The sequence below is a fragment of the Babylonia areolata genome, chromosome 27 (assembly GCF_041734735.1).
Source record: "Babylonia areolata isolate BAREFJ2019XMU chromosome 27, ASM4173473v1, whole genome shotgun sequence".
NCBI lineage: Eukaryota > Metazoa > Mollusca > Gastropoda > Neogastropoda > Buccinidae > Babylonia > Babylonia areolata.
This window is the reverse complement of record NC_134902.1, coordinates 29,801,815-29,827,224: the sequence shown is the minus strand read 5'-3', so window position 1 is coordinate 29,827,224 and position 25,410 is coordinate 29,801,815. Positions and strand designations below refer to the sequence as shown.

The 25,410-nt window shown below is 40.7% G+C and overlaps 1 protein-coding gene across 2 annotated transcripts; it reads right to left on the bottom strand.

Annotated features, from left to right (window-relative positions):
* Window positions 1-2,279: 2,279 nt before the first annotated feature.
* On the bottom strand, window positions 2,280-24,313 carry LOC143301091 (protein lin-9 homolog). 2 transcript variants are annotated; one of them, XM_076615100.1, is made up of 17 exons: window positions 24,264-24,313; window positions 22,670-22,702; window positions 20,928-20,962; window positions 20,204-20,317; window positions 19,312-19,383; window positions 18,222-18,364; window positions 17,294-17,419; window positions 15,690-15,847; window positions 13,810-13,943; window positions 11,046-11,165; window positions 9,773-9,874; window positions 7,870-7,950; window positions 6,714-6,839; window positions 6,139-6,237; window positions 4,891-4,977; window positions 4,019-4,113; window positions 2,280-2,837 (listed from the first exon to the last, which is right to left on the bottom strand). In XM_076615100.1, the coding sequence occupies exons 1-17, from the start codon at window positions 24,283-24,285 to the stop codon at window positions 2,735-2,737; spliced, it is 1,650 nt and encodes a 549-aa protein (XP_076471215.1). In that variant the 5' UTR covers window positions 24,286-24,313; the 3' UTR covers window positions 2,280-2,734. The 2 variants fall into 2 exon arrangements, with proteins under 2 accessions (XP_076471215.1, XP_076471216.1); XM_076615101.1 differs by having other exon boundaries at window positions 9,773-9,868.
* Window positions 24,314-25,410: the final 1,097 nt, after the last annotated feature.

Sequence of the window (25,410 nt, the reverse complement as noted above, 5' to 3'; positions counted from 1 at the left end):
AGATGGAAGGATCAGTATTTTCAGTGCCGGCTTATGCATAATTGAGAACATGATTGCTGCATGATTGAGAACAGTGATTTCAGTCAGAAAGTTCCCCAAAGGATCAGGTCTTTTTTCATCATTATTTTACTTTAAATAAAAAAAAATATAAAATTTTTAAACCCACCTCAAGTGCAACATTATTCTGCTGTTTTATCACTGATAGAAATAATAGATCCAAAGGCATGTCTTTATTTTCTCTATCTTTTACATATTCTTAAATCAAGAATATGTAAAAGAAAGAGAAACTAAAAATAAAAACTTTAAAACCCGGAAGAACAGTGCCATGTCCATCATTCCCTGGGTACCCACAACAGCCTATAGTTACCATTTCCCTGCAATTTTCTTCTCATGGTTAAACATGGTGTTTGCTCTGCAACATACTTCATCACAACGTATCATTCCTCATGGCTTCTGATAACCCATAAAAGCGTGTCCCTAGCAAATGCAAAGGACACATCTATGTTTATCAAGCGGGTCCCTGGGACAATGTAAAAATTTCTAGAATTGACAGCTGGAGAGTTCACTGCTTACAAGATTTATAGAGGCAAGTCACATGATCTGTGCTTTCAAAGTTGATTGGCTCTCCGAGATTTTGAGCAACAAAGGCAATCGAGAGAAGCATGACGTGCAAAACTGGCTTTTTTTGTTGTTGATTTTTTGCTCTTTTTTGTGTGTGCATTTGATGGCACTTCACTGACCAGTTTGGTTGTAGCAATGGAGGCTGTCAACTGAAGAAATGGACAGCATACGTTAGCTACTTTTGTCTATATCGATCACCTTCGGCATTGCTCGAATTTAGAGTAAAAGTCAGATTCGTTTGCGCAACTTCCAAGATGACCGCGGTATTCTCCAGCGGTCTAATAATATAATTATGAGTGAAAATTGTATATTGGTGCTTCATTCAGATGCCAGGATTATCTGCTACATGAGTTGTTTCCCTTCACCACTTCTCCGCTTAGAAACAAAGATTGTGAATAGGATATAAAGCCCGGCTTTGTATGTGTGTAGCAATGCAGATTTGATTAGAATGTGCAGCATTAGGGTGACCCTCTGAAGGTAGTCTGGAACACCCTAGAATCAAGGTAAACTATTCCTGGGATTTATCAGAAGCCCTAGCAAAGAAGACAAACAAATCTGCTTAACAATATTCACTACAAAAACATGGTCATTCTCTTCTAAACCATCATCTAAGTTTTCACCCACAATTCACCCCTTCAAACTTAATAATGGAACATTTCTGTAGTGGTAAAATATGAGTGAAAATGACACCTACCCCAAAAAGTTCAGTTCTGGGGGAAAAAAAGAAGTAAATAACTCATGTCATAGAATCTCATGCAGAAGTTTTCCAAAGAAGTATGTACTAAAGTACTGTAAAGCGTATTTCTAGGATCAGATGTTAAAGAAAAAAAGTCTTATTGAAAGTGCTCAGAAAAAAACCCAGTGCTTTCTTGATACTTTCTATGCAAGTGTTACCACTCATAGTAGCTGAGAAACTGTTGGAATTATATAATAGGATGAACAAATACAGGAGCATTTATTTTGCTTCCACTTCCCAAACATCTCAGACGTGCAGGAAGATATACACAATGTTTTTAGATGATAAATAAACATGTGATCACCCATTCAAATGGGGCCATCGCCTTGCTGAGCAAACCACTGTTGTCATTAACCCCATCTCCCTCACTCTTCCATTTCATTTTCTTCATCTTTCATACTTGCTCATTCTCCACAAAAACATGTATGTTTACAACACAGGCACTCCATTTTCACAGACAGAACAGGTCACATCTCATTTTACACAAAATTTTCTTCTTTCTTTTTTCACTTTTATTTCTCATCACAGCACAAAAGACACTGCTACAATGCACATTTTACAGCATGAATGACATGATAAATTAGAATGATGCTCCAGGTCTCCTCCCCAGGAGGGCCTCACAGCAGCAAGACACAAACAGCTCACCTCACATGTGGGTGCTAGTGATTGGCATGGCAGAACGCATGATGGTGGGGATGTATTGTACTGTGTTGGACTGCTGCACTGGACGTACTGTATCGGATATATTCTTCTTTTTCTCTGGAGAGTCACTGGGTGCCACACAGAATAATTGTTCACCAGATTCCTCCAGGTCTGTTGGTTGTGAGTCAAAGCCTGGGTCTCTGCAAACGGTTTTCCTGTCCATTTTGCAGTGTTGTCAGTCCACAGGGTTATTTTTGTTTGTTTTTTCCTTTTTTTCCCCCTTGGTCTATCTCCCTCAACAGGTCAATGGAGGACTGCTCAAGCAAGGCCACTGGATCTTGTTCATGGCAGTACCAATGTAGTTTTCTTTTCTTGACTGATGTCAGCAGATATTCATATTGTATTAGATGTACTGCATTCTACCAGATGTATTCAACAGGATACAATGCACTGGATGTATTGCATTGCACCGTACTGTCCTCTGTTGTATTGCATAATGTTGTAGTCTATTGTGCTGTATCATTTTTTTGTCACACCACCATTTCTCCCTGTGTGACGTTCGGATGGTTCTATCCCAGGGAGAGCAAGCGTGGCCCCACAGTGCAGCAGAGCCACCCATGAGCATGTGTACGAGGAAAAGAGGAGGCCTGCCGCTTGGGGGATGTACAGTCCTTTGGGCTAAAGGAAAGGGGGGGGGGGAGAGGGGGGAGAAGGGAGGGGAAGTGGAGGGGAATCTCAGGTGTCTTGCACAGAGGAAGCAAAGGCATGCAGGTTGCCCATCTGACTCAGTCCGCTCTGTATATGGTTGATGTGAATCTCCACATTGTTCTGGAAGGAACTGCACACACACACACACACACAAACATCACAGATATATATATATATATATCTCAGTTAACACATTCAGGTATTGTATTATATTCTATTCCAGAAGCCTCCCCGCTTTGACACACAACCGAAAGACCTGGAAGAATCTTGTGAACAGCCCTTATGTGCGGCCCACCAATGATTTTTCACAGAGACGAGAGAAGAAAAAACAAGAAGACAAGGAATTATATTCTGCTGCTATTTGTCACAACAGATTTCTCTGAGTGAAATCTGGGCTCTTCTCCCCAGGGTGAGCATGTTACCACGATGCAGCACCACCAGTATCTTCAAGTGCGTTTGTTTTATTGATGAAGATATGAGTACGTATATAACGCCTATCCTCGGTCAGAGTCCAAGCTGTGAGCACTTTACAAACTCGGGGACATTTGCACAACAGGCTGCCTACCTGGGTTTAGCCGACTGACAGCCGCCACTTGGGCACTCATTATTCATTACTTGTGTCATTCTATCAGGTTTCAGTCACGCACACATACACAATCATACACACATGGACATTTATTACCAAAGTGGATTTTACAATAAAACTTTGCCTTGGAAAAGCCTGTTTTTGCCACTTTTTATTTCACATGCATAAAGTGCATGCTGCATATGGGACCTCGGTTTATCGTCTCATCCAAGAAACTGGCAATCAGACCACCACTCAAAGATCTAGTGGAAGGGAAGAAATGGGACTTAACCTGTGGACACTCACTTCCCAGTCAGGTGCATTACCGCTAAGCCATCGCTCCACTACCACTTCCACACATTCACATTCTATACATGGCAATAACATGGTCACAAACTTCATACTATTGTGACATATTCACATGCAGCAATAACAAACAATACTTGCTTACAGTATCAAGAGAAAATCAATCAGTACCTTGATTATAAAAAAAAAATTGTTGATTAAAAATCTTGCACCCCTCAAAATGTGTACACTGAGGCTAAAATACAGAAACAGACACACACACACAAAGATGTACACAGACGTGCACCCACTCAACACACAAGCATGTGCAGACTCAGTCAGCCAGTCAGTAGTGTGTTGATTTTCCACGGTCAACACATTTAAACACATACACACACATGCACTCTCTCACACACACACACACACTCTCTCACATACATACAAACAACAGAGTTCCCTACTTGATGTTGTTGGCGTCCAGCGTTTCCTTGATCTCCTGCAGACTGTCCTGAAGGGAGCGGAACTCAAAGGAGTTGAAGTCGCTCTCAGAAAATGTCTGTCGCACACACACACAAACACACAATTTCAGCTCAACGTCCACACATTCAAGTGACAGAATTGATGATTTAAAAAACAAAAAAAACAACAAAAAAACACCATCACCAAACATTACATGGTTCATAAAGATAACATGAAATTATATAGGAATCCCCCCCCCCCACCCCTGCCCCCCACTCACCCCTGAAGTTATGTCTATTAACTAACTGTGATCCACTGGTGCAGATTCCCACAGGGGTCTGATTCCTGGTCTGTGCAAATTACTATAATGCCCAAGTGGAGAAACCAACAGTAGCTGTGGCCAGTAGACTGACTTTGTTTATCACCTCCCTTCTGTTTATGTATGCAGCATCTTCTTTTCCAGCAGCCATCTTCAATTCCTGCAGACTGCACACCATGTGGCTAAATTATATATATATATAAAAAAAATCCTCTCTGTCATTCAAATTGTTCAAAATTCTATTTTTGCTGGAATTAGCACCAGTGGGTGAGGGTATAGTACGTGTTAATCAAGTTTGGAAGAATACTTTTTCTTTGCAGGCACAATATCTCCCTTACACCTGGTCATCAGAGCAAAGAAGCATTTCAATCAGAGCCAGTACAATCAAAGCAGGACACTGGAACCCCCAGGACTGAGTATCAGTCTCGATTTGCTAGCTTTGAATTAAAATGTTGTGATTTTACTCTACTGTACAGAAAAACAAACAAAAAACAAAAACCCTAACACACACACACACAAAAGGGGAGTGTTGGGGGCAATCACAACCAGCCTCACCCTGATCTGCAGCATAAGGGAGGTAAGTCCTTTCACCAGCTGCAGCACTTTCTCGTTCTTCGCCGTCTTGCGGTTGTGGAACATTGTCTGGGGGGAAAAAAAAAAAAAAAAAAAAAGCCCGCCATGAGTGACACTAAACAACTGCACACCACCATCACTGACTGCTGGCAGAAAAAAACACTTGCCAGGAATAAAAATGCAGGGTTCATACAGGTTTTTAATCACAAATTTGAAAACATTTTTCTAAAAACCTTCAAAGCACCAACGGCAAAAAATCTTAAATTGTCAGGAACCTCAGCAAAATATGTGATGTTTTGAGTGCTGGCATTTCAGTCACAAAGATTCCTACAGGATTAAGCCTTTTAGAAAGTTGTTATTTTCCATGTAAATTCCAATTCAACTGGAGCACTTTGCAACTGTGGCTTAGAAAAGATGCATAGTTTTTGTAATTCTGCAAACAAACTGTTGGCAAAATGTTATTTTAATCATTTCTGATCAATATGGGCAAAACACCACCAGAAATAACATCAACTGTCAGCAAAACACTGTAATAAAACATTCAAAGCTTCAAACAACATTCAAAACTAAACACCATATACAAAAAGCAAAATAAAACACACCACCATCACAGAAAATGTGAACAGAAAACCAAATCAACTGCATGCTGACACTTTGCTGCTGTATTCATTTGTTTAGTTAGTCATCTACTTATTAATTCATTTATCACTGTTGTTAAAGCCCTGCTGAGCACAGGGTCATTGCTGAGAAAATGTAAATACTGGGGGGAAAAAACAAACAAAAAACCACCTCTGGAAAAGAATATGTGGTGGCCTAGCAAAAACATAATCTGCCTAGGAAGCGAGAGAAACTGTGTGCAAAGGATCTAATCCCACACTCAGTAGTATTTTCTCCCCAACTGCTAGACTGTTAAATGCTTTGAATGCTAGTCATTCAAATAAGACAATAAACCTAGGTCCCAATTGTAGTATGCACGTAAAAGAACCCACAGCATCAAAGGGTTGTCCCTGGCAAAATTCTACAGAAAAATCCACTTTGATAGGAAAAGTCACACTTGCAGGCAGAAAACAACAACTATATATGGGTGGCACTCTAGTAACACACACTCCCTGGGGAAAGCAGCCAGGATTTTACATAGATATACCTGCTGTGACAAAAGAGGAATACAACGTAATAAAATGCAAGTGCAGCCTGCACAAAGAATCGGATGCGTGGACAGTCAGTGCTCACCTCACAGATATGGGTGACAGTGGTGTTGGCCTCTTCGTCACACTTCTTCTTCACTTCTGATGGCTCCTCGATTGGTGCCAGACCCTGCTCTGGTGCCAGCTACACAGACGCACACCATGTACACACCATGCAGTTACACACACACACAAACACACCATGCAAATACACACACCCACATGTCCACCATTTTAAAAGAAATGTCATTAAAAATGTAATAAAAAAAAAATACTTTAAAAAATTAAAAGAACTGTCATTTGGTACAAAGATGAGAACAGTGGTTTATATGGAGAAAATCCTTTCATTTTTCTTGTGTTTTCTTAGTTGTTCTTTGTTTCATTTTTTAAATCAATGTTTTACTTTAAATTCAGGTTGAACATTTTGATGCTGTGCTTTATTAATCACCAACAAAAACAAAATTTTTCTCCAGAAAAAACAAAGATGAAAAATTCTAACAAACTTACACATCATCTTAAATAACCCACGGCAACAAAAAGGTTGTCCCTGGCAAAATTCCATAGAAAAATATGTTGTGAAAAAAAAAGCAAAAAACCAACCCAAAACAACACAATATATACCTCCTGACAGAACTGGTGGACCTCCAGCAGGTAGTCGTTGAGGTCTTTGTTGAGGTTGGACAGCTCCAGAACGACGTCAGCATAGCTCCTCTGGAACTCAGCAGTGATGGGCTGCTGGTAAGACCTCTGCAAACACAACAGTGCATCCTTCTCCTGTGATCTGGTTGTTTGTGGGCGTGCTGTTGTTGTTTGTGGTGTTGTTTGGTGTGGTGCGGTGTGGTGTGTGAGTGATGGGCTGCTGGTATGACCTCTGCACACACACACACACACACAGTGCATCCTTCTGTAATCTGGTTGTTTATGGGTGTGTTGCTGTATGTGGTGTGGTGTGTGAGTGATGGGCTGCTGGTATGACCTCTGCTCACACACACACACACACACACACACACACACACACACACACACACAGTGCATCCTTCTCCTGTGATCTGGTTGTTTGTGGGTGTGTTGTTGTGTTTGTTGCTTGTGGTCTGGTGTGGTGTGCATGTGTGTGTGATGGACTGAAAAACAAGCAAAGTTTTGTCCAGCAGAGCACATTAATATCCTCATAGGCAGCCTGATGTGCAAATGACTGTCTGTAAACCACTCTGATTTTGGTCTCTGACCGAAGATAGGTGCTATCCCAATAAAAATAATATTAATAATGAAACACACACACAAACACACACACGCATGCAAACACACACACACACACACACACTGATACATCACCATGAAAAGAAAACTCCCTAACACAGCGACAGAAAGAGGGAGGAAGATAATGATATACTCACCAGAAAATCAAACGTCCTCCCCCCCCATCACCATGGCCGACATTTCAGCCTGAAAACTAGATCCAGTCCAAGCAATGCAGACACTGAGAAAGACCAGGACAAGCTTAAAGACCAGGACAGAGATCTGAACAAAGACAAGATAAAGACCAGGTCAAGAACAAAGGCCAGGACAAAGACAACAAAGACCAGGACAAGAATACAAAAACAGAGACCAGAAACAAAGGCTAGGACCAGAACAACGTCTATGGCAGGACAGAGACCAGGACAGGACAAAAGACCAGCCCCCAAACCAGGACAAGACTGAGGAATAAGGCTAAGCAAAGGACACAGCCATGACAGGGAAGGAAAAAGGACAGGAGGGACCAGAAACCTGGTCTACTGACCATCTTCTCGGCCTGTGTGTTCATCTCCTTCAGCTGGGTCACCCAGTCCTTCTTCACCTTCAGGATCTTGGACAGGCGAGTCTGGAACAGTGGGGTAGGGGGTTCTGTGAGGGGTACACATCAGTGTGTGGGTGTGGGGAGAGGTGTAGTGTGTGTGTGTGGAGGGGGGGGCAGGGGGGAGAGGGGGTAGTGTAGTGTGTGTAGTGTAGTGTAGTGTGTAGTGTGTGTGTAGTGTAGTGTGTGTAGTGTGTGTGTATAGTGATGTAAGCTGAGCACTGGGCCTGGCCCAACACTTGGCTTATATCACAGATTGACACAAGTTTACATTTGGGCCGACAGCAAAGTGAGAGGTGTATGTTAAAGGTTTCTGCACTGCTCTGGGTAGTCATTTACAGCTAGGTCTTTTGTGAAGGACAGCAGGTGCACATCTGTGTGTATATTTCTCGTAACAAAGAAATGTAAATCCAATACAAAAAGATTTCTCTCACAGACAAAAATGGTTAGCTGACTGTAACATCACTGAAATATAATTGGAATACTATACTTTGTCTGTGCATTCATGTGATTTTTTTTTCAAAATAAGAGTGCGAATGTGCGTGTGGGTGCACGCGCATTCAATCCAGCTCTGTGTGCATGCGTGTATACCTTTGGTAATCTGGCCGCCTATAAATCTCAGATCTAAACAAACTAATTCTTGCCAAAACTGTCTGTGCCCAGTACCACAGCATCCACTGTGACAGAAAAAGCACTGAAGTTAATTACTACAAAGTTTCTGTTTCAATCGCAACAATGTTACTTGTGCATAAAGTGGGGAAGGTTTGCAGTTTTTGCTGAATGAACAGAAGGTCAAGCAGAAGTACCCACGGCCCTTGTGGCTTGACAGGGATGGAGGTCGAGCGCACCAGCGTTTACGTGTATCTGTGCGTGCGCGCACGTTTGTGTGTGCGCTCACATGTCTGTGTGTGTCTGTCATGTGTGATCGCCTGCATGTGTGCATGTGCGTGCGTGCATGCGCACGTGTGTAATTTGCTTTTCACTGACACAGTGATATCAACGTGTGCCATGTACGGATTGCCTTCTATTACTGGCATTTTGACAACTTCAATCGACCGTTAGGAAACATTTTGACTTCAATTCTGGTGCTCTGACAAGTCACTGGATCACTTCTCAAGGGGTCAACAAACAACGCATTGCTGATGAGAATGGCCCATCAGCTTTCCTTTTTTTTTTCAGAAAACGGTCAGTTTTTTATGTAAATCTGAAAACAGATTTCTGTGATGGTGTTGCACCCCTACAATCTGACATCTATCACACCTTGCCCATGGCGACGATTTTGTGAATGGCACCTACCCGTAAAGTTATATATTTGGTCTGCTGTTTTCATGGTCTCATCTTGCCAGGCCCAGTTCCACATATTTTTTTACTCCTTTATCGATCTCTGCTGCAAAAATCTGTTCCTCTGTGAGTTTTCTCATTTTGTCGATGACTGAAGACTATCGACAAAATCAGCTATCTTTTGGAAGTTGTGAAGCCCGCGAATAGAAGCTGTGTAATCACAACTGAATACAGATAAGCTGAATGATGACAGAGGAGCAACGGAACACTTATTCTCAACTGGTTCTCTTATCCAAATATCCAAACATAGGGCATTTTGGCAAATGCTGTGGGTCTGACTTGTTGATGGGTCGAACAACAATCGTGCAACCTTCGCCAGTTGGAACCCCCCCCCCCCCCCCCCCCCCCATACTCCTGCCCCCCTTCTATTTTCTCAACAGATTTACACGAATCTCAAAAATGGCCTCTGGAACCAATTTTCGGTCGGAAATCTGACAATAGTCAGAAAAATCTCATGCCTGAAAACAGACAATGCGACCAAGGCCTCATCTTCCCAGCCACAACTTACCACCAGCACCAAGAACTTGATGGGGAAGCCCCCGTATGTTCCTCCTTCCAGACTCGTCAGACGACCTTTGAACTGCGAGCTGCTCAACAGAGGGTCCTGCTCCTGAAGAAAAGGTCAAATGACCATGCACACACTTCAAAAACACTGTAAACTGATAAATAGGACACACTAACTAAACCCATTAACTGACAATATCATCTGTCATCAGTTCATAGCACGACCATGTATGGTGTGTGTCTCTATGTGTGCATGTGTTGGCAAGGGTGTTTGCTTCTTCGTTCGTGGGCTGCAACTCCCACATTCACTCGTACGTACACGAGTGGGCTTTTATGTGTACGACCATTTTAACCCCCATGAAGGCAGCCATACTCTGCTTTCGGGGGTGTGCATGCTGGGTAAATTCTTGTTTCCATAACCCACTGAATGCTGACATGGATTACGGGACCTGTAACATGCGTATTTGATCTTCTGCTTGTGTAAACACACGAAGGGGGTTCAGATACGAGCAGGTCTACATATATGTTGACCTGGGAGATCGGAAAAATCTCCACCCTTTACCCACCAGGCGCCGTTACCGAGATTTGAACCAAGGACTCTCAGATTGAAAGTCCAACGCTTTAACCACTTAGCTACTGCACCCATCGGCAAGCGTGTGTGTGTGTGTGTGTGTGCGCGTGTGTGTGTGTTGTGTGTGAGCATATGCATATGAGTTGCATATGTGTTTGTGTAAGCCATGTACATGTCTCAGAATGAAAAAAAAATGCAGCCCAAACAACAAATGATTTGTGATCTGATGTGCCTGCACACAGTCATTTTCAACTGATAAATGTGACACACTAAATGACTAACTGAACATGTTAACTGAAAACTTTGACACATTAACTGAATATGTTAAGATATAAATACCACAGACTAAAAAAAAATCCAAAAAACAGAAACAGATAAATATGCCATGCAAACTGAACACACTGACTGGTAAAGAGTCAACACATAAACATGACACATCAACTGAAACACGTGAACAGATAAATCAAACACACAAACCAAACACATCAACTGATAAATATGACACATCAACCAAACACATTAACTGATAAATATACAAAACAAACTAACCAAATACGTTAACTGACAAACACAACACACCAACCAAACACATTGACAAATTAATACAACACACCAACCCAGCCCATCAGCCGATAAATAAACACACGAACAGACCATACACCAAAAATAACATAAAGGAACTCAGCACAGGGACAAAGGCACCCACCATGCCTCCCCCTGGAGAACTGGTCCCCGGGACAAACTTGGGCTGTGGGAAGTGGGGCTGGCGGGGTCGTTGCTTCTGCTGGAAAGCACTGATGGGGATGGTGTCTGCCGGGTCCTTGCTCTGCAAAAATCAAAAACCAGTTTCAGTTTCTCGAGGACAAATCCACATACCCTACACCACATCCGCAAGGCAGATGCCCGACCAGCAGCATAACCCGACGCGCTTGTCAGGCATTGAGTTCATGCATATATATATGTAACGGCAGGGTGCTATGCGAGGATGCAGTCTGCCTGGGTGTGAGTTCGTTCTTCCAGTCCAACACCGAACACGTGGGAACACATTGGTTTGCAGTGGATCCACTTTATTTGCACAGTGGACAGTATGTGATGTAGCAAGTCACACGACAACAACAACAACAACAAAAACCCTCTGCAATCAAACAGAAAACAACTATTTTCAATGCGTACCATGAGGTGGGGGAGTGATGTGAACAGGATTTAATTTCAAGCGAAGCATGTAATGTGAATTTTAAGTGCCAAAAGAAACTACAGGGCTAAAAAATCCTGATGCCAAACATTACTGAAAGCAAAGGAATCATTTAAGACAATGAAAGAAAGACTTTGCGACTGGCCACCAATGACTGATTATATTTGTCTTCATGAGAAAACCAACTAACAACCAAATTCCTGAAAATAACCCCTCTAGAGGTGTTTCCCATCCCAATAAGTGGAAGGATATCAAAACTGTGTCAGCAAAATCTCATTCTTCATGTCTGGGAAAAGCTATATTTGAGAAACAACAGTATTTCTCTAATGGCCTAGTTATCAACAGACCATCTGATTAAGTGTACAATAATCCTAACAGAAGGTCATACAGTAATTCATTCAGCACCATGCACTGAGCCAGTTCAGCAAGAACAGAAAGAAAGAAATGTTATCATGAAAACATGTTCAACAATGGCATCTGTTCAGCTTTGTACAAATCTAAAATATAAAACTTCCATAAATAACTAAACCTGTACATATGTAAAAAGATACTTAACCCCTAGGCTGCCTATATGACGAGATAACTCGTCATGGAAAGCATGTACGCTTCGCTGCCACAATGACAAGATAACTCGTCATCGAAATATTCTGATTTTTTAGTTCGCTGGCAAAAATGCTGGTAGCTTTAGCTTGGGGAATCTTTCTAGATACTATTCATAGCTAGAAACACCATCTGCGTCATAAGGCAGTCCTTTATTTGAACGTTTTGGTTGGGTTACTGGCCGCAGTCTTTGCCTGGCTCCTCTCCTCGTTCGCTCAACAAAATGTCGGACTGACTCCGTGCTCAAGACATGCGATCGTGGCAAACTAAATCAACCAAGATTATTTTCTTTAACTGATGCTCAGAAAGAATTGAAGCATAAATTCAAAGGAGAAGACAGTGGTGAACATTTATAGGACGATTTGATAGAAAATAAAGGGAGCAATCAAGAGAGTGGCCAAGATACGACTATCAGTGAGTGATGCCGGCTGTTCAGCTCTAGCAGACGACAGAAGTCACCGAATTTTTAGCAGTGTGAGCTATTTTCTTGGCACTCAGCCAACGCGGTCTGATGAGAACTGGATAAAGTGACTGTGTGAGAGGGGTGAAAAGGAGGGGGTTGGAGACTGAGGGGGCATGGCCTCACACCCATATTATCACTTGCAGAAGTCACATTGCATTATGCATCTATTTCTTTCTCAGTTTTTTTTTTTATATTGTGGTTGTTCTAGTATGATTTTGTGTGTGCAGATATCCATTTGCCCAGAAAATATGATATTTTAGTGCAAATTACCTGAATAAAGTTTGTAATGAACAAGTTGAAAATGTGACAAAAAACAAAACACTGATTTCAAAACAACAGCACGTCACTAAAAATACATAAAATGGGAAAACATCATGTGCTTTGTATTCTTTATTCATTTCCCTTTCAGAAAATATATACTTTTATGGGTCTTTCTCCAATAACAAAGAGCACAGAATTTTCTGAAAATTTATACCCGATTTTGGGGAAAAAAACCCTGGCAAATAGATTTGACTTAAATCTTATTTTCCTGGCAGCAAAAGGGTTAAAGAACTAGGAAGAAACACCCGCCTGAGCAGTGTGCTCAAAGGATTGCCTGACACAGTGACAGTGACAGACTCCAAGTTGAGCAACTTGGTCATCTGGCTCACCAAGCACAGCATCGGTGAACTGTCTTCAAAAGGATCAAGGGAAGTAACTCTATTCTATTCCAAATACATTATCTCTGTAGTAAAAACTTGAATTGTGCATTCTAACAATATGAAGCTATGCACATTTATAAAATATAGTAATTTCTTAATAGCTATTTTCATTTATTTATGTTATTCTTCATTACTAGTTTCTTATTTTTATTTTATATTTCTCTCTCCAATAGTCTCTCAGTTTCACTCTGCCAGATGACAACACTCGTTGCTAAGGGTTCTTTTTCAGTGCGCCAAGTGCATGCTGCACCACCAATCAATAACAACCAATGCTGCTGTGATTAATGACATGCTCAAGTTATGTTCTAATTAAAATCATTTGTTCACTGGTGTTGTGACAGATGTTTTTCTTTATACCCTGTCTTAAGATTTTCTCCTGTACCCTTAGAGCACTTCTCCTTTCCCTCTCTTCTCCTGTACCCGGTCTTAACATTTCTCCCTTCCACCCACGCCGCAATAAAGTTCTCATCATCATTGACAAGCAGCAAGGGTGTGGTGGACAAAACTCACTCACCAGCACTTCATAGTCGGGGATGGAATGTGTGCCCAGCCCTGGCCGGTCAAAGGTCACCCTGTAGGTGTTGTCCACAGTGTCCAGGGCCTCGATGGTGCCTGTGAACAGACCGTCCTGCGGCTTCCGCAGCCGTGCTGCAAACACCAGTCATCCATTAGCAGGGGCATGGGAGAGTTTCTTGTATGGCTGCCTACATGGCAGGGTAAAAATGCACAAACACGTAAAAGCCCACTCATGTACACCTGAGTGAACATGGGATTTGCAGCCCACGAATGAAGAAGAATTTCAGTACAAAGCAATAGTGGCACCTAGGAAGAATCAATCAGGCATTCGAGTTAACATTCAGTGTTCACTGCTGATCAGAGTTTGGTGTTGGTGTGATGTTGTGTCCTTGTGAAAGGCACTCTGATATTTGATTTTCCTCACTCCACCCAGGAGTGAACAGCTACCTGAATTCAGTCAGGGAAGAGTGGTAGGAGAGGACAGAGCCCTGCCTTCCTATCTTGAGCCCCAGACACAGTGAATGTGAGTTCACTAACCTAGATAGTATGGTCACAAAAAGCTGTGAATCCTTCAACCTTAGGGCAATAGAGAAAAGGGCTTCTCCTAAATCTCAGGGGTCCCAGGGACTCTTTTACAGCAATTTTTGGGTGTCCCTGACTACCATTCAGTAAGTCCCTCTAATGCTGCACATTCTAATCAAATCTGCATTGCTACACATCTACAGAAGCAGGCAGACCTTCTTGTCATGAGGTTTCAGGTCCAAGTTGTGGTAAAGGGAAAGAACTATTCTTTGCAGCAGACAATCTGAGGGCCAGACTGAAGTTAGAAAACAGAAATTGACTCTTTATGTGTTCATTGTTGGATCTTTTTTTTTAAGTTCCAAAGGACCCACTCAATGTACATGCTTTCAATTTTCAGTGTCAGGAACTTGTATTCAAATTTAAAGTGTTACATGAAGCCCCGAGAAAAAGATCCTACCTGTTTCAATGCAGTCAAACATCCCAACCATCAAGAATGAAAGGGTGCACATGCACATTCGTACTCCCCACTATGGGTCTCTTTGAAACAATTCCAAGAAAAGAAAAAAAAATCATACATATTCAGTTGAGAATAAAACACACCTATGGTCATACCCACAACACCCCCATCTCAAAGCAAAGATGTTCATTCTCCAAACACACACACACGCACGCACGCACGCACACACGCATGCGCACACACACACACACACACACACACACACACTCTGCAGTTATCCTCCGAGCACACCGTGATTCCTTATAATGTGTTACATGTTATTTAGCAACTGTGAGATTGCAAAGAATTGTTTATGATGATGTTTCAAGAGAAAATGAACGCATGCATAGTCACAAAATCAAGCAGCAGGAATCACAGCCATGGCAGCTGTCTACTACACTGCCTCCCTCGAGTGGTTGCCACGAGGCAATGAGTCTGCCTAGGAAGTGAGAGAATCTGACCACACAGGTTTGAATCTCACACTCACCAGTAATTTCTCTCCTTCTGCTAGACCTCAAGTGGTGGTCTGGATGCTAGTCATTCAGATGAGACATTAAAGCATGGTCCCATGTGTAGCATGCATTTTGCACAACTAAAAGAACCTACGGCAACAAGAGGGTTGTCCCTGCCAAAATTCTGTAGAAAAATCCAATTTAATTTAAAAACAAATACACTAGCAGGCAGAACAAAAAAGGGTGGCTCTACACTGTAAGGAAACCTATCCCTGGGGACAGCAGCCCAAATTTCAGACACAGAAATTTCAGGGATGCATATATTCTTATGTTATCGGAAGCCCTGACAGAAAGACCCTACCCCTTTTCTCCTTTTGGAGACAATACAGCATTGTGTAATCTGCTCACCGGTGACCTTGGTGCCGATGACGAGGTGCAGAGGAATCTCCTCTGGCAGGTCCTTCAGACTGCCAAACTCACTCAGCTTACGCTGCTGCAGCAGGCGGATCTTGTCCCGCCGGTCATGCAGCGCCTGTCGCTCCTCCTCAAAGAAGGATGGTGAACACCTGAAAAGTATGCCGCACAAGTAGTCATTCCAATGAGGCGATTAACTGAAGTCCTGTGCGCAGTACATTAAAGAACCCATAACAAAGTGGTTGTCCCAATATTCTGAAGAAAATTCCTCTTTAATATATTGAAGACAATTCCTCTTTAATATACTTATGTATGTATGTGTGCGTGTGGTTGAAGTCTGAACGAATGAAACAGGAAATGAACGATGAGTGTCTTGGGTAGACTGTCAAATGGCTCTACCAAGGCAAGCATCCCACTGTGCAAACTACTGTATCTTTAAAGTGCTTAAATTTTGGTCTCTGACCAAAGACAGACTCTATAACTATTATAAGTATCACTAACAACAACAATATTATCACTAATAACAATAATAACAATAATGTTAATAATAATGTACATCTGATTATTTTCTGGTTATAGTGATAATATCATTATTATTGTATTATTAAATGTATGTATATATCACTGAATCTTGTGCACAGATCAAATCAAAGGGCTTTCACACCAGACACTCATAGTCACACACATACATAACTCATCAAAGGGATGAATGACAAAACCTTTTAACACATGCAGATAAAAATCCAGAGAAACTATGGATCAGGATGGAAAGGGGGGGGAGGAGGGAAGTTAGTTATTTTGGAAAGAGGGAAGTTTTAAGGCTAAACTTGAAAGAGCTGAGTGAAGAGATCTGACAAAGCAAAAGAGGGAGTTCGTTCTCAGTACATGTTCCAGAGACAGAGAAGCAGAGGCTATGAAGAGATTACTATGGCTAGTCTCAATGCATTTGGTTGAAACACAAAGGCATCAGGTTTTATCATCATGTGTTTAAGCTTCATACATAAACAACATTACTTGGACCTTCATATTGTCACACAGAGAGGCAGTTTCTTGCCACCTAAAAGCAATTCTGGCATTACTCATTTACTGACTAGTGGTTGCATTAAAAACAGTTATCATCAGTATCAAAAAATGATCTTTCATTCATTCAAAATAGGGGAAAGCTTCTGAGACATTGAGCTTCCAAGTTGTTAAAATTTCTCCTTCAAGTTCTAGTAAGGAAAAAACCCAATTCAAACACAATCACAATGCTGTCTTTTTGTGTTATGAAGTTTAGTTACATTCTAGTATTTTCTCTACATTTTTCTTCACGGTGATATAATCTTGCAGATCACTGGTACTTTTTAACGGCAACAAATGATTTGACACAGTGAATGTCTCCTCTGAATTTGCCTCCTCATTACCATTACACTGTGTTGCCTTTCCTGGTTTGGTAAAACACAGCATATACACCCATAAATACACTGTGACACAGGACACCATACACACATTCACTTGCACACACACACACAGACACACAGGACACCCGTACACACAAACACAAACAGAATACCCATACACCAACATACACACACATAGAGAGAAGACACACAGTTTACCTGCGGGGCTTGCCCATAAGACGACGAATCTTACACCACTCCACGCGCGTCAGACGCTTTGTCTTCAACTGAGGGAATGACTCTTGCAGGCAGATGCAGAAATCATTCTGCCCCAGAAACAGAGGGCTGAAAAAGAGTATAAGACACCCAGGTGAAACACACAAAATGAAAATACTCTGAATGACAGGGACAAAAAACAAAAAACATGAGACCAGATGATGAAAGTCAAACTGAGCTTTTTTATTTCTTTATTTTAACCACACTCTACTCCAGAACCTTCCAACTATAACCTCTCCCTTCAGGCAACCTAACATCAATAGTTCCCTGTGGACTGCCATTGCTGAGACTGCAGCAGAGAACCTGAGTGTGGCCGTGTATGGGGGAGATCAGGATGAATGGTATGGAAGTAATGCCACTGAAAATGTGCAGATGATGGAACAGTAAAAAGAAAACAAACAACTATAACAATTCTTTTGTCAGGTTCCGTCTGGAGTTCCGAACTGAATGCTGCTTGCAAAAACCACAAGTTTCTACACAAGGACCTCTATGTAAGTGCTCATGCACAAGTTGGCTGGGTCAAAGCCTGTCTCAAATAAGAGGAGCCACTATTCGTATCCCCTCCCCATCTGACCCTACTCCCAAATCCATCTCCTTGTGAGGAGCAAACAATGTCTGCAGCAGAGGTGTGGAAACCTGGTCGAATCATTGGAAACTGGTTGGAGGAAGTTTGAGAAATGATTGGGGCACTTTTCTCTTTCACATGCATAGTGTACACAGCACACACAACTTACTAATGCACAAACATGTCCTCAAATACTCCTCTTCACAAAAGTTTAAAACAAACATCTGGTTTCCGTTCAACAAACTAGCCAATCCCCTCAAGTCTTCAAATTCAACACAGGAAAAAAGAAAAACAAAGAATACTCACGCATCTAGATTGGAGTAGAAGAACTCGTAGCACACCCACTTGTGAGCTTTGGGCAGTTTGAGTAAATTCCTGAGCCGTACTCCGATGGCCTGGGCCATACGTTTATCAGGTGTGCTAGGTACCACACTGCGAGTGGGTGTGGCCTGAAACATCAGTCCACAGTGACAGACAATCAATGCTGAAAAATCACTACAGCCCGTGACTTTCAACCCACATCTCACTCTTCCCTCTTAAAAGAAACGCAAAGCAACAGTTGTGTGCTACACTGATGAGAACCAAGATTTCAATTGAAAAGATCCTTTATGGATCATTTCTTGCTTTCTTTCTTTTTGTTTTGTTTTGAATCACTGTTTTATTTTTAAATTGGTGATTTCACTGCAGTGATTTATTTGTCACAGACAGAAACAATGCGTTTGGAATGTTGTGGAGTTTTTTTGTTTTTATTTTCCAAAAAAGAAAGCAAATGGTAATATATATATATATATATATTTTTTTTTTTTTTTTTTAATTCAAATCTGGGTAATTAAAAAAAATCTTAATGAGTCTTTTCTTTTTCCTAACCTGAATGAAAGCTGCTAAATATTAGCCACTGGTGCCTTCTGTCTCAGTCATGATTTATTCTGAAAAGACTCCACGAGGGCACATGGAAAAAACAAAAGGCAAACAATACATGGTAACAATGTAAATGGCAAGTTTACATAGTACATTACGAACATGAAATAAATGAAAGAATGCTAAGTTTAACTTATCATCTGACAGAAAAGCTCAATATTTAATAATCAAAATAACACAAACTGTATTTACATGTGTATGAAATGGAGGCAAGTAGAAAAGCAATATCTCAATGATTTTGCACAATAATTTTCACAAATTTTGATAGCTTCAACAAAGTTATCTTATTCTCTGTCATAAAGTAAACAGACAGCAAACACTGACAGGTTTGAGAAACAAGTCAGGGAATGTTGGGGAAAGGACAAAGAAAGGACTGGGAGAAAGAGAGAGAGAGAGAGAGAGTGGGAGGCAAGACATAAAACCAAGAGAGCCCAGTGACAAAGATCAGTGCAAGTAAGTGAAAGCAGTCCACCCTTACAGAATGCCCTTTCCAGCTGTCTCTCTCTGGAGTGGCCATTGCACCTGACGTTGACGCCCCACTGTTACGTGCCTGCAGACAGAGACAACTTTGACAATGGACAACAGTGGAGTGGTGACCTAGTGGTGACGAGCCTGCCCAGGAAGCAAGACAATCTGAGAGCACACGTTCGAATCCCACACTCACCAGTATTTTCCCCCCTTCCGCTAGACCTTGAGTGGTGGTCTGGGTGCTATGAGGCAATAAACTGAGGTCCCAAATGCAGCATACACTTAGTGCATGTAAAAGAAACTCATGGCAGCGTAAAGGCTGTCCCTGACAAAATTTTGTTCAAAAAAAAAAAAAGATGGAAAAACAAAAACTTGGAGGCAGATTTTTTTTTTCAATGAGTGTGGCTCTCACTGTAGCAATGCACTCTCCCTGGAGAGAAATGTGTATTTATCACAAAAATTAAGTTCACACAACTATAAGAACCTTTAAGTGAAGTTAGTAAGACACCAATATGATCTTAGAAACTGTTAGTGTTAAGTTCAAATAAGCCAAAAGAAAAAAGTCAGCATTTCAAGCCACGAAATGACAATGTAACCTCAGACTGAATCAGAGTCAAAAGTAAAAGATGAGGCTGATACTGTAACTCCTCCCATATATATATTTTTTAGCAGCTATGCAATATAATAATGTAAAATCATCAGTCATAGCATGATTCAGCACAAATAAATTTACAGTCAATCGAAAGTCACAAAACAATAAATATTCTTTGTAAATGTAAACACCAACAACTTTTCAAACAGTCATAAGCAATAGATTTTTTTTTCAAATTAATTGACATGACTGTGGTGTTTGGATTCACAAGCAGTCTTCTAACCTCAGGAGCAGTCAGCATTGCACTTACTGAGGATGGTGTGTGTGAAACCTTTGCCTGCTTCTTGGGGGACCGGATGGGAGAGTAATCTGTCTCTTCGTCATCATTGTAAAATCTCTGGTTCTTCTTTCGGATCCTTGGAGGCTGTTGTACACAAATGCACACACACAAAAGACATAAAGCAATGATGTGATCAGTGTGGGTCAGTTGACCCATGCTGCTTTTGCTCCCAATATATATATATATATACAGATATATATATACAGTTTGTGGCCTCCAAGTTCAGGGACTAAATCTTTATCTAAAATCCAATTTAAACTTAAAAATGCTTCTTTTTTTCTTTTTACTCCCGTATATTTGTAACTGTCTATAAACCTACAATGTTTTGCTGGATTGTTAGTAAATTTATACTATAAACTATAGCTAGACAGAATGTTATCAGATCAAAATTAAAATACAACACTTGAAATACATAACTGACACAGCATAATCAAAATACATGATTGGCATATAATTCGACTACAATATACATGTACATATCGTCATCAAAATAAAAAAGCACAATGTTTACTGCTTTACATATCAATTATCATCAACAAAATGTAAATTATAAAATATATCATTAAAATACTGCATATACACATCACCAAAATCTTCAGACTTACGAATCATCAGACTACAATACTTATGTATCATCATCAAAATAAATCAAAATACAGTACGTGCATATCATCAAAACAAAAATAATCCTTACATATCCACGGCGTGGTGGTGATGTTTGTAAGTTTCCTGCACACAATTTCAAACATCACTTTTAAATGATGAGACAAAAGAATTACATATACAAATACTTAGGGAAAAAAAACCCAAAACAACAAAAAACAACCCAACCTCACAACAAAAAAGGAAAAAAACTAATCTCCTTCACAGTCTGTTGCCGACATTCTCACAAACTTTCTGCTCCATTTTACTACCATACATAGGGTGACTGAAACTGGTTATATATATAAAATGACAAAGGGAAAAAGCATTGTGAAACTGGTAGGAAACAACTTGATTCAGATGAAAATTTAGTCTTAACCCCTTTACCCCACAATCCTCCATACAAAAAACAACAGCAACACACACACACACACACAATCAAAACAAAAATAAATTAATGAATAAAAACAAAATTAACTCTCCTTCCTAAACAAGGAAACTTGTGATTGAGAAAAGTAACTTGGTAATTTAGCAAGCATTTATCAGTTCTGACAAAACTTGACCACTGATTTTTTTTTCTCTCACCCATAACAAGGTTTTTCATATCAGCGTTTTACACGATTTTTACACAATTTTTTCAGTTTTTTTCACGCCTTGCCTTGAACTGGCTGAAAAGTGGAGAGGGGGACTGCACGTACTGCCTGACACGTGTAAATGATAGAAACATGTAGGATTCCATCACCATTTAACAAACAACATCCCAAATTCATGAACATGTAAATTGATTGTTTTATGACTAAGTTACACACAGTCACAATCAAATAAAATAATACATTTCCCTATTTTATAAACTTACTTGATTCAGACTTTACTTTTACTACCATTCAGTTAATTGCTAAAAACTGAAAACAGCTTTCGTAGCAGTACATTCTGGGGTAAATATGTTTGTATACATGTAATTTATAAAACTTTTTACATTCTACAACAAGAAATTCGTCTCCCATGACTGGCATCAATAATGATTATTAATATTATGCTTGCCAATTCACAATGGACGTGGCAAGCCATTTCACATTCCCAGTTCCATCATATCTAAATCTAGGTTACTGCATTACTGCATCTGAATGAAACTAATATTTGTATGTGTCCGATAAATCTAATGTTTAATTATGTATTTCTCTCAGTAAGCAAAAAAGACATATTTATCTTCTTCTTCTTCATTCATTGACTGCAACTCCCACATTCACTCATATGTGCAGGCATGGACTGTTACGTGTATGACCATTTTTACCCAACCATGTAGACAGCCCTACTCCGTTTTCGGGGATGTGCATGCTGGGTATGTTCTTGTTTCCATATCCCACCGAACACTGACATGGATTACAGGATCCTTAACCTGCATATTTGATCTTCTGTTTGCGTATACATATGAAGGGGGTTCAGGCACTAGCAGGTCTGCCCATATGTTGACCTGGGAGATTGGAAAAATCTCCACCCTTTACCAACCAGGCGCCATTACCGAGATTCAAACCCAGGACCCACATGAAAGTCCACACAGATATTGCACCCGTCTGACATGTTTATAATTTCTGTAATATATGTGCATACTTGGTACTACTTCACTCCACCCCCACCCCCAATCCCCCCCAACACACACACACAGAGTTAACCCAAGTTTTATGGAGATTTGGAGACTGAACAATACAAACATTCCCATTTAAATCAAAGAGGAAACAGACAAACACTGGACAACTTAGCAATACAGTAAAACTGTAACACACAGAGACACCCTACCTTCTCTCAAACTGACCAAGGCCTGGGCAGAACCTGAAAACATAATAATAATAATAATAATAATAAAATCAAAATGCAGGCTTACATAGTACAGTTCCTCCATCTCAGATGGGGTTCACTGAGCTTTACAATAAAATATACAGATTTAAGATGAACTGACATGAAATATGCACAAAGTAAACACAGTCTCAAATGACATTGGCTGAGATACATATACAAATGTAAGACTAAGGGACATAAAAATATGTAAATCAACACTGGCACCATCAGTCTCATATTACACAGGCACAAATCACAGCAAAACAAAGCAAATCACATGCATCATTGTCAAAAATAAACAAAAAATAAAAAATAAGCACCAAGGAACCAGGCATCACGAAAAACACACGAAAATCATCACAAATGCATACAAATCAAGACAAAGGGCACATCAGGCAATAAAGTCACATAAAGCATATGCAGATGGGAAAAAAGTTTCAGTGAGAAAAGTACAATTTGAAAAGATATGTTTTGAGTGCTCTTTAGAATACGGGTGTTTGGGAGTAACAGAGATGTGAGGGTAGTGAATTTCAGTGTTTAGGTGCAACAAAAGAAAAGGAACGTTCAATGTCAGTTTTTGTACAAATCTTTGGAACAAACAGTGTGCACTTGTCCTTTGAAGAACAGAGTTGTCTGGATGGTGAATAGACAGAAAGTAGATTCAAAAGATAGGACAAGAATCAGTGAAGAAATTGTGACACAGAACTGAGAGTTTGTATTGTACTTGTGTTTGAATGGGGAACCATTATACATTTACAATTTATTTCAGTTTAACATCACACACACACACACACACACACACACACACAGAGTAACAAACAAAACAAACATTTATAAAATATAAACCTAATTAAATGACACATATAACTTTATTTTGGATTTGAATAATTCTGAGAAAAATACATGTCCGGTTTGAGGTTGAAAGCAGTTCACAAATTAATGAAAATGAATTAGCATCTCTCTCTCTCCCTCTTTCTCAGTTTTCGTCTTCATTCTATCTCTCCCCCCTAAGTCTCTCTGACATCAGCCATTTTTACCGATTGTCCGCAAAAGAAGTAAAGCTAATTTAATTTGCAATAAACAATTACCTCATTCAACATAATTTCTTACTTATTTCAATACACAACTAAAAGTTTGAAATGATGTAACTTAATCGCCATTAGTAAATCCATCCCCTCCATCTCAAGTCTCAACTTCCGAGCAGACTAAATCACGTGACTGGACGAGGCCTGACGCCGTTTTCAATTTCCATTATGGTGTTATCCAGAGTACGCGACAATCACTGTTATTTTCTATTTCTCTGTGTTTTCTGCAAGTTTTTTTTTTAATCCCCCATTGATTTCACGGATTCACGATTCAGTCGATCCACAATGATCTGCAAAATCAACTTATTTTATGTGGATAATTTTATGTTTAAAATACCCCTTTCAGCCCCAAAGCAGTAGCAGAATCATCGATGATATAAAAATCTCGTGCTTCCTTCTTGGACGAAAGAAAAAGCTCTAAAAAGATATCTAATACTCGAAAAACAGAAATCTGCTTCGTTTCCACTTACTCTCAAGCGAATCTTCCGCCATTTTGGTCGCGCCTCTATTTCAAACACAAATATGTCACGTGACATTTTTCATCCGGTGAGGAAAGCAGACCGCTGAGAAGGAACCACGAACGGGATTAGCTACAGAGACAGATTAACACACATATTGCTATACAACATTTATTTGGCGTTTTATTTTTAGATTTCTTTTCTTGAATGTGCAAGTTATACGCTGAGAAACAGAATAGTATAACATGATGATGGAGTCTCCCGTCGGACCGACGGATGAGTAGACAGGCAGGCTTGTCTGTCTGTGTGTCCTCTTATGGGAGAAGAAGCCGATTCTGGACGCACAGCACTTCCCACAGGTGTTGCAAGGGAAAACGTCTCCAGAAGTTGAGCCCTGCTTCCTTCAGTCGCTCACGCTTCTCCTTAATAGCCAGCGTTCTCTTGTTTTCAAAGGTTTTTATGTCACTAGAGCACACTGACAGCATCCTCCACCAAGAGCCGCAGTCAAGGGCATGTTTCCCAGGAAGCGATGTCTATGTTACAGGCTTTGAGGTTTGTCTTCAAGGTGTCCTTGAATCGCTTGCAGGGTCTTCCAAGTTCGCGGTGGCCTCCCTTCAGCTGGCAATAGAGCATCTTCGTGATCAGTTCAGTGCTGTCTGTCACCGTCTGATGCAGACAACGTGTCCTGTCCAGCGTAGCTGGCACTGGATCAGCAGGTTTTCGAAGCTGGGCAGGCTGCTCCTCTCTAGGACCTGGAGGTTGGAGACCCTGTCTTGTCACATTATGCCAAGGATCTTTCATAGGCATCTCTGGTGAAACTGTTCAAGTTGTTGAATGTGACGGCGATACGTCATCCATGTTTCACTGTGACAGCAGTACAACAAGGTGGTCAGCACAACAGCTCTGTAGGTTTTCATCTTGGTGCTGAGCCTGATGCCTTTGTTGTTCCACAGCCCGTTGTTGAGTCTGCCAAAGGCGGAGCTGGCCTTGGCAATGTGCAGTGTCACTTCTGCATCAAGGGCTCCGTTGCTGCATAGGGTGCTGCCCAGGTAGCAAAACTTGTCAACTGACTTGATCTCTGTGTCATTGATCTTGATTGCAGGTGGGGGGAGGCACTGGCGTTCTGTGAGCTAGCTGGTTGGTACACGGACTCAGCGTC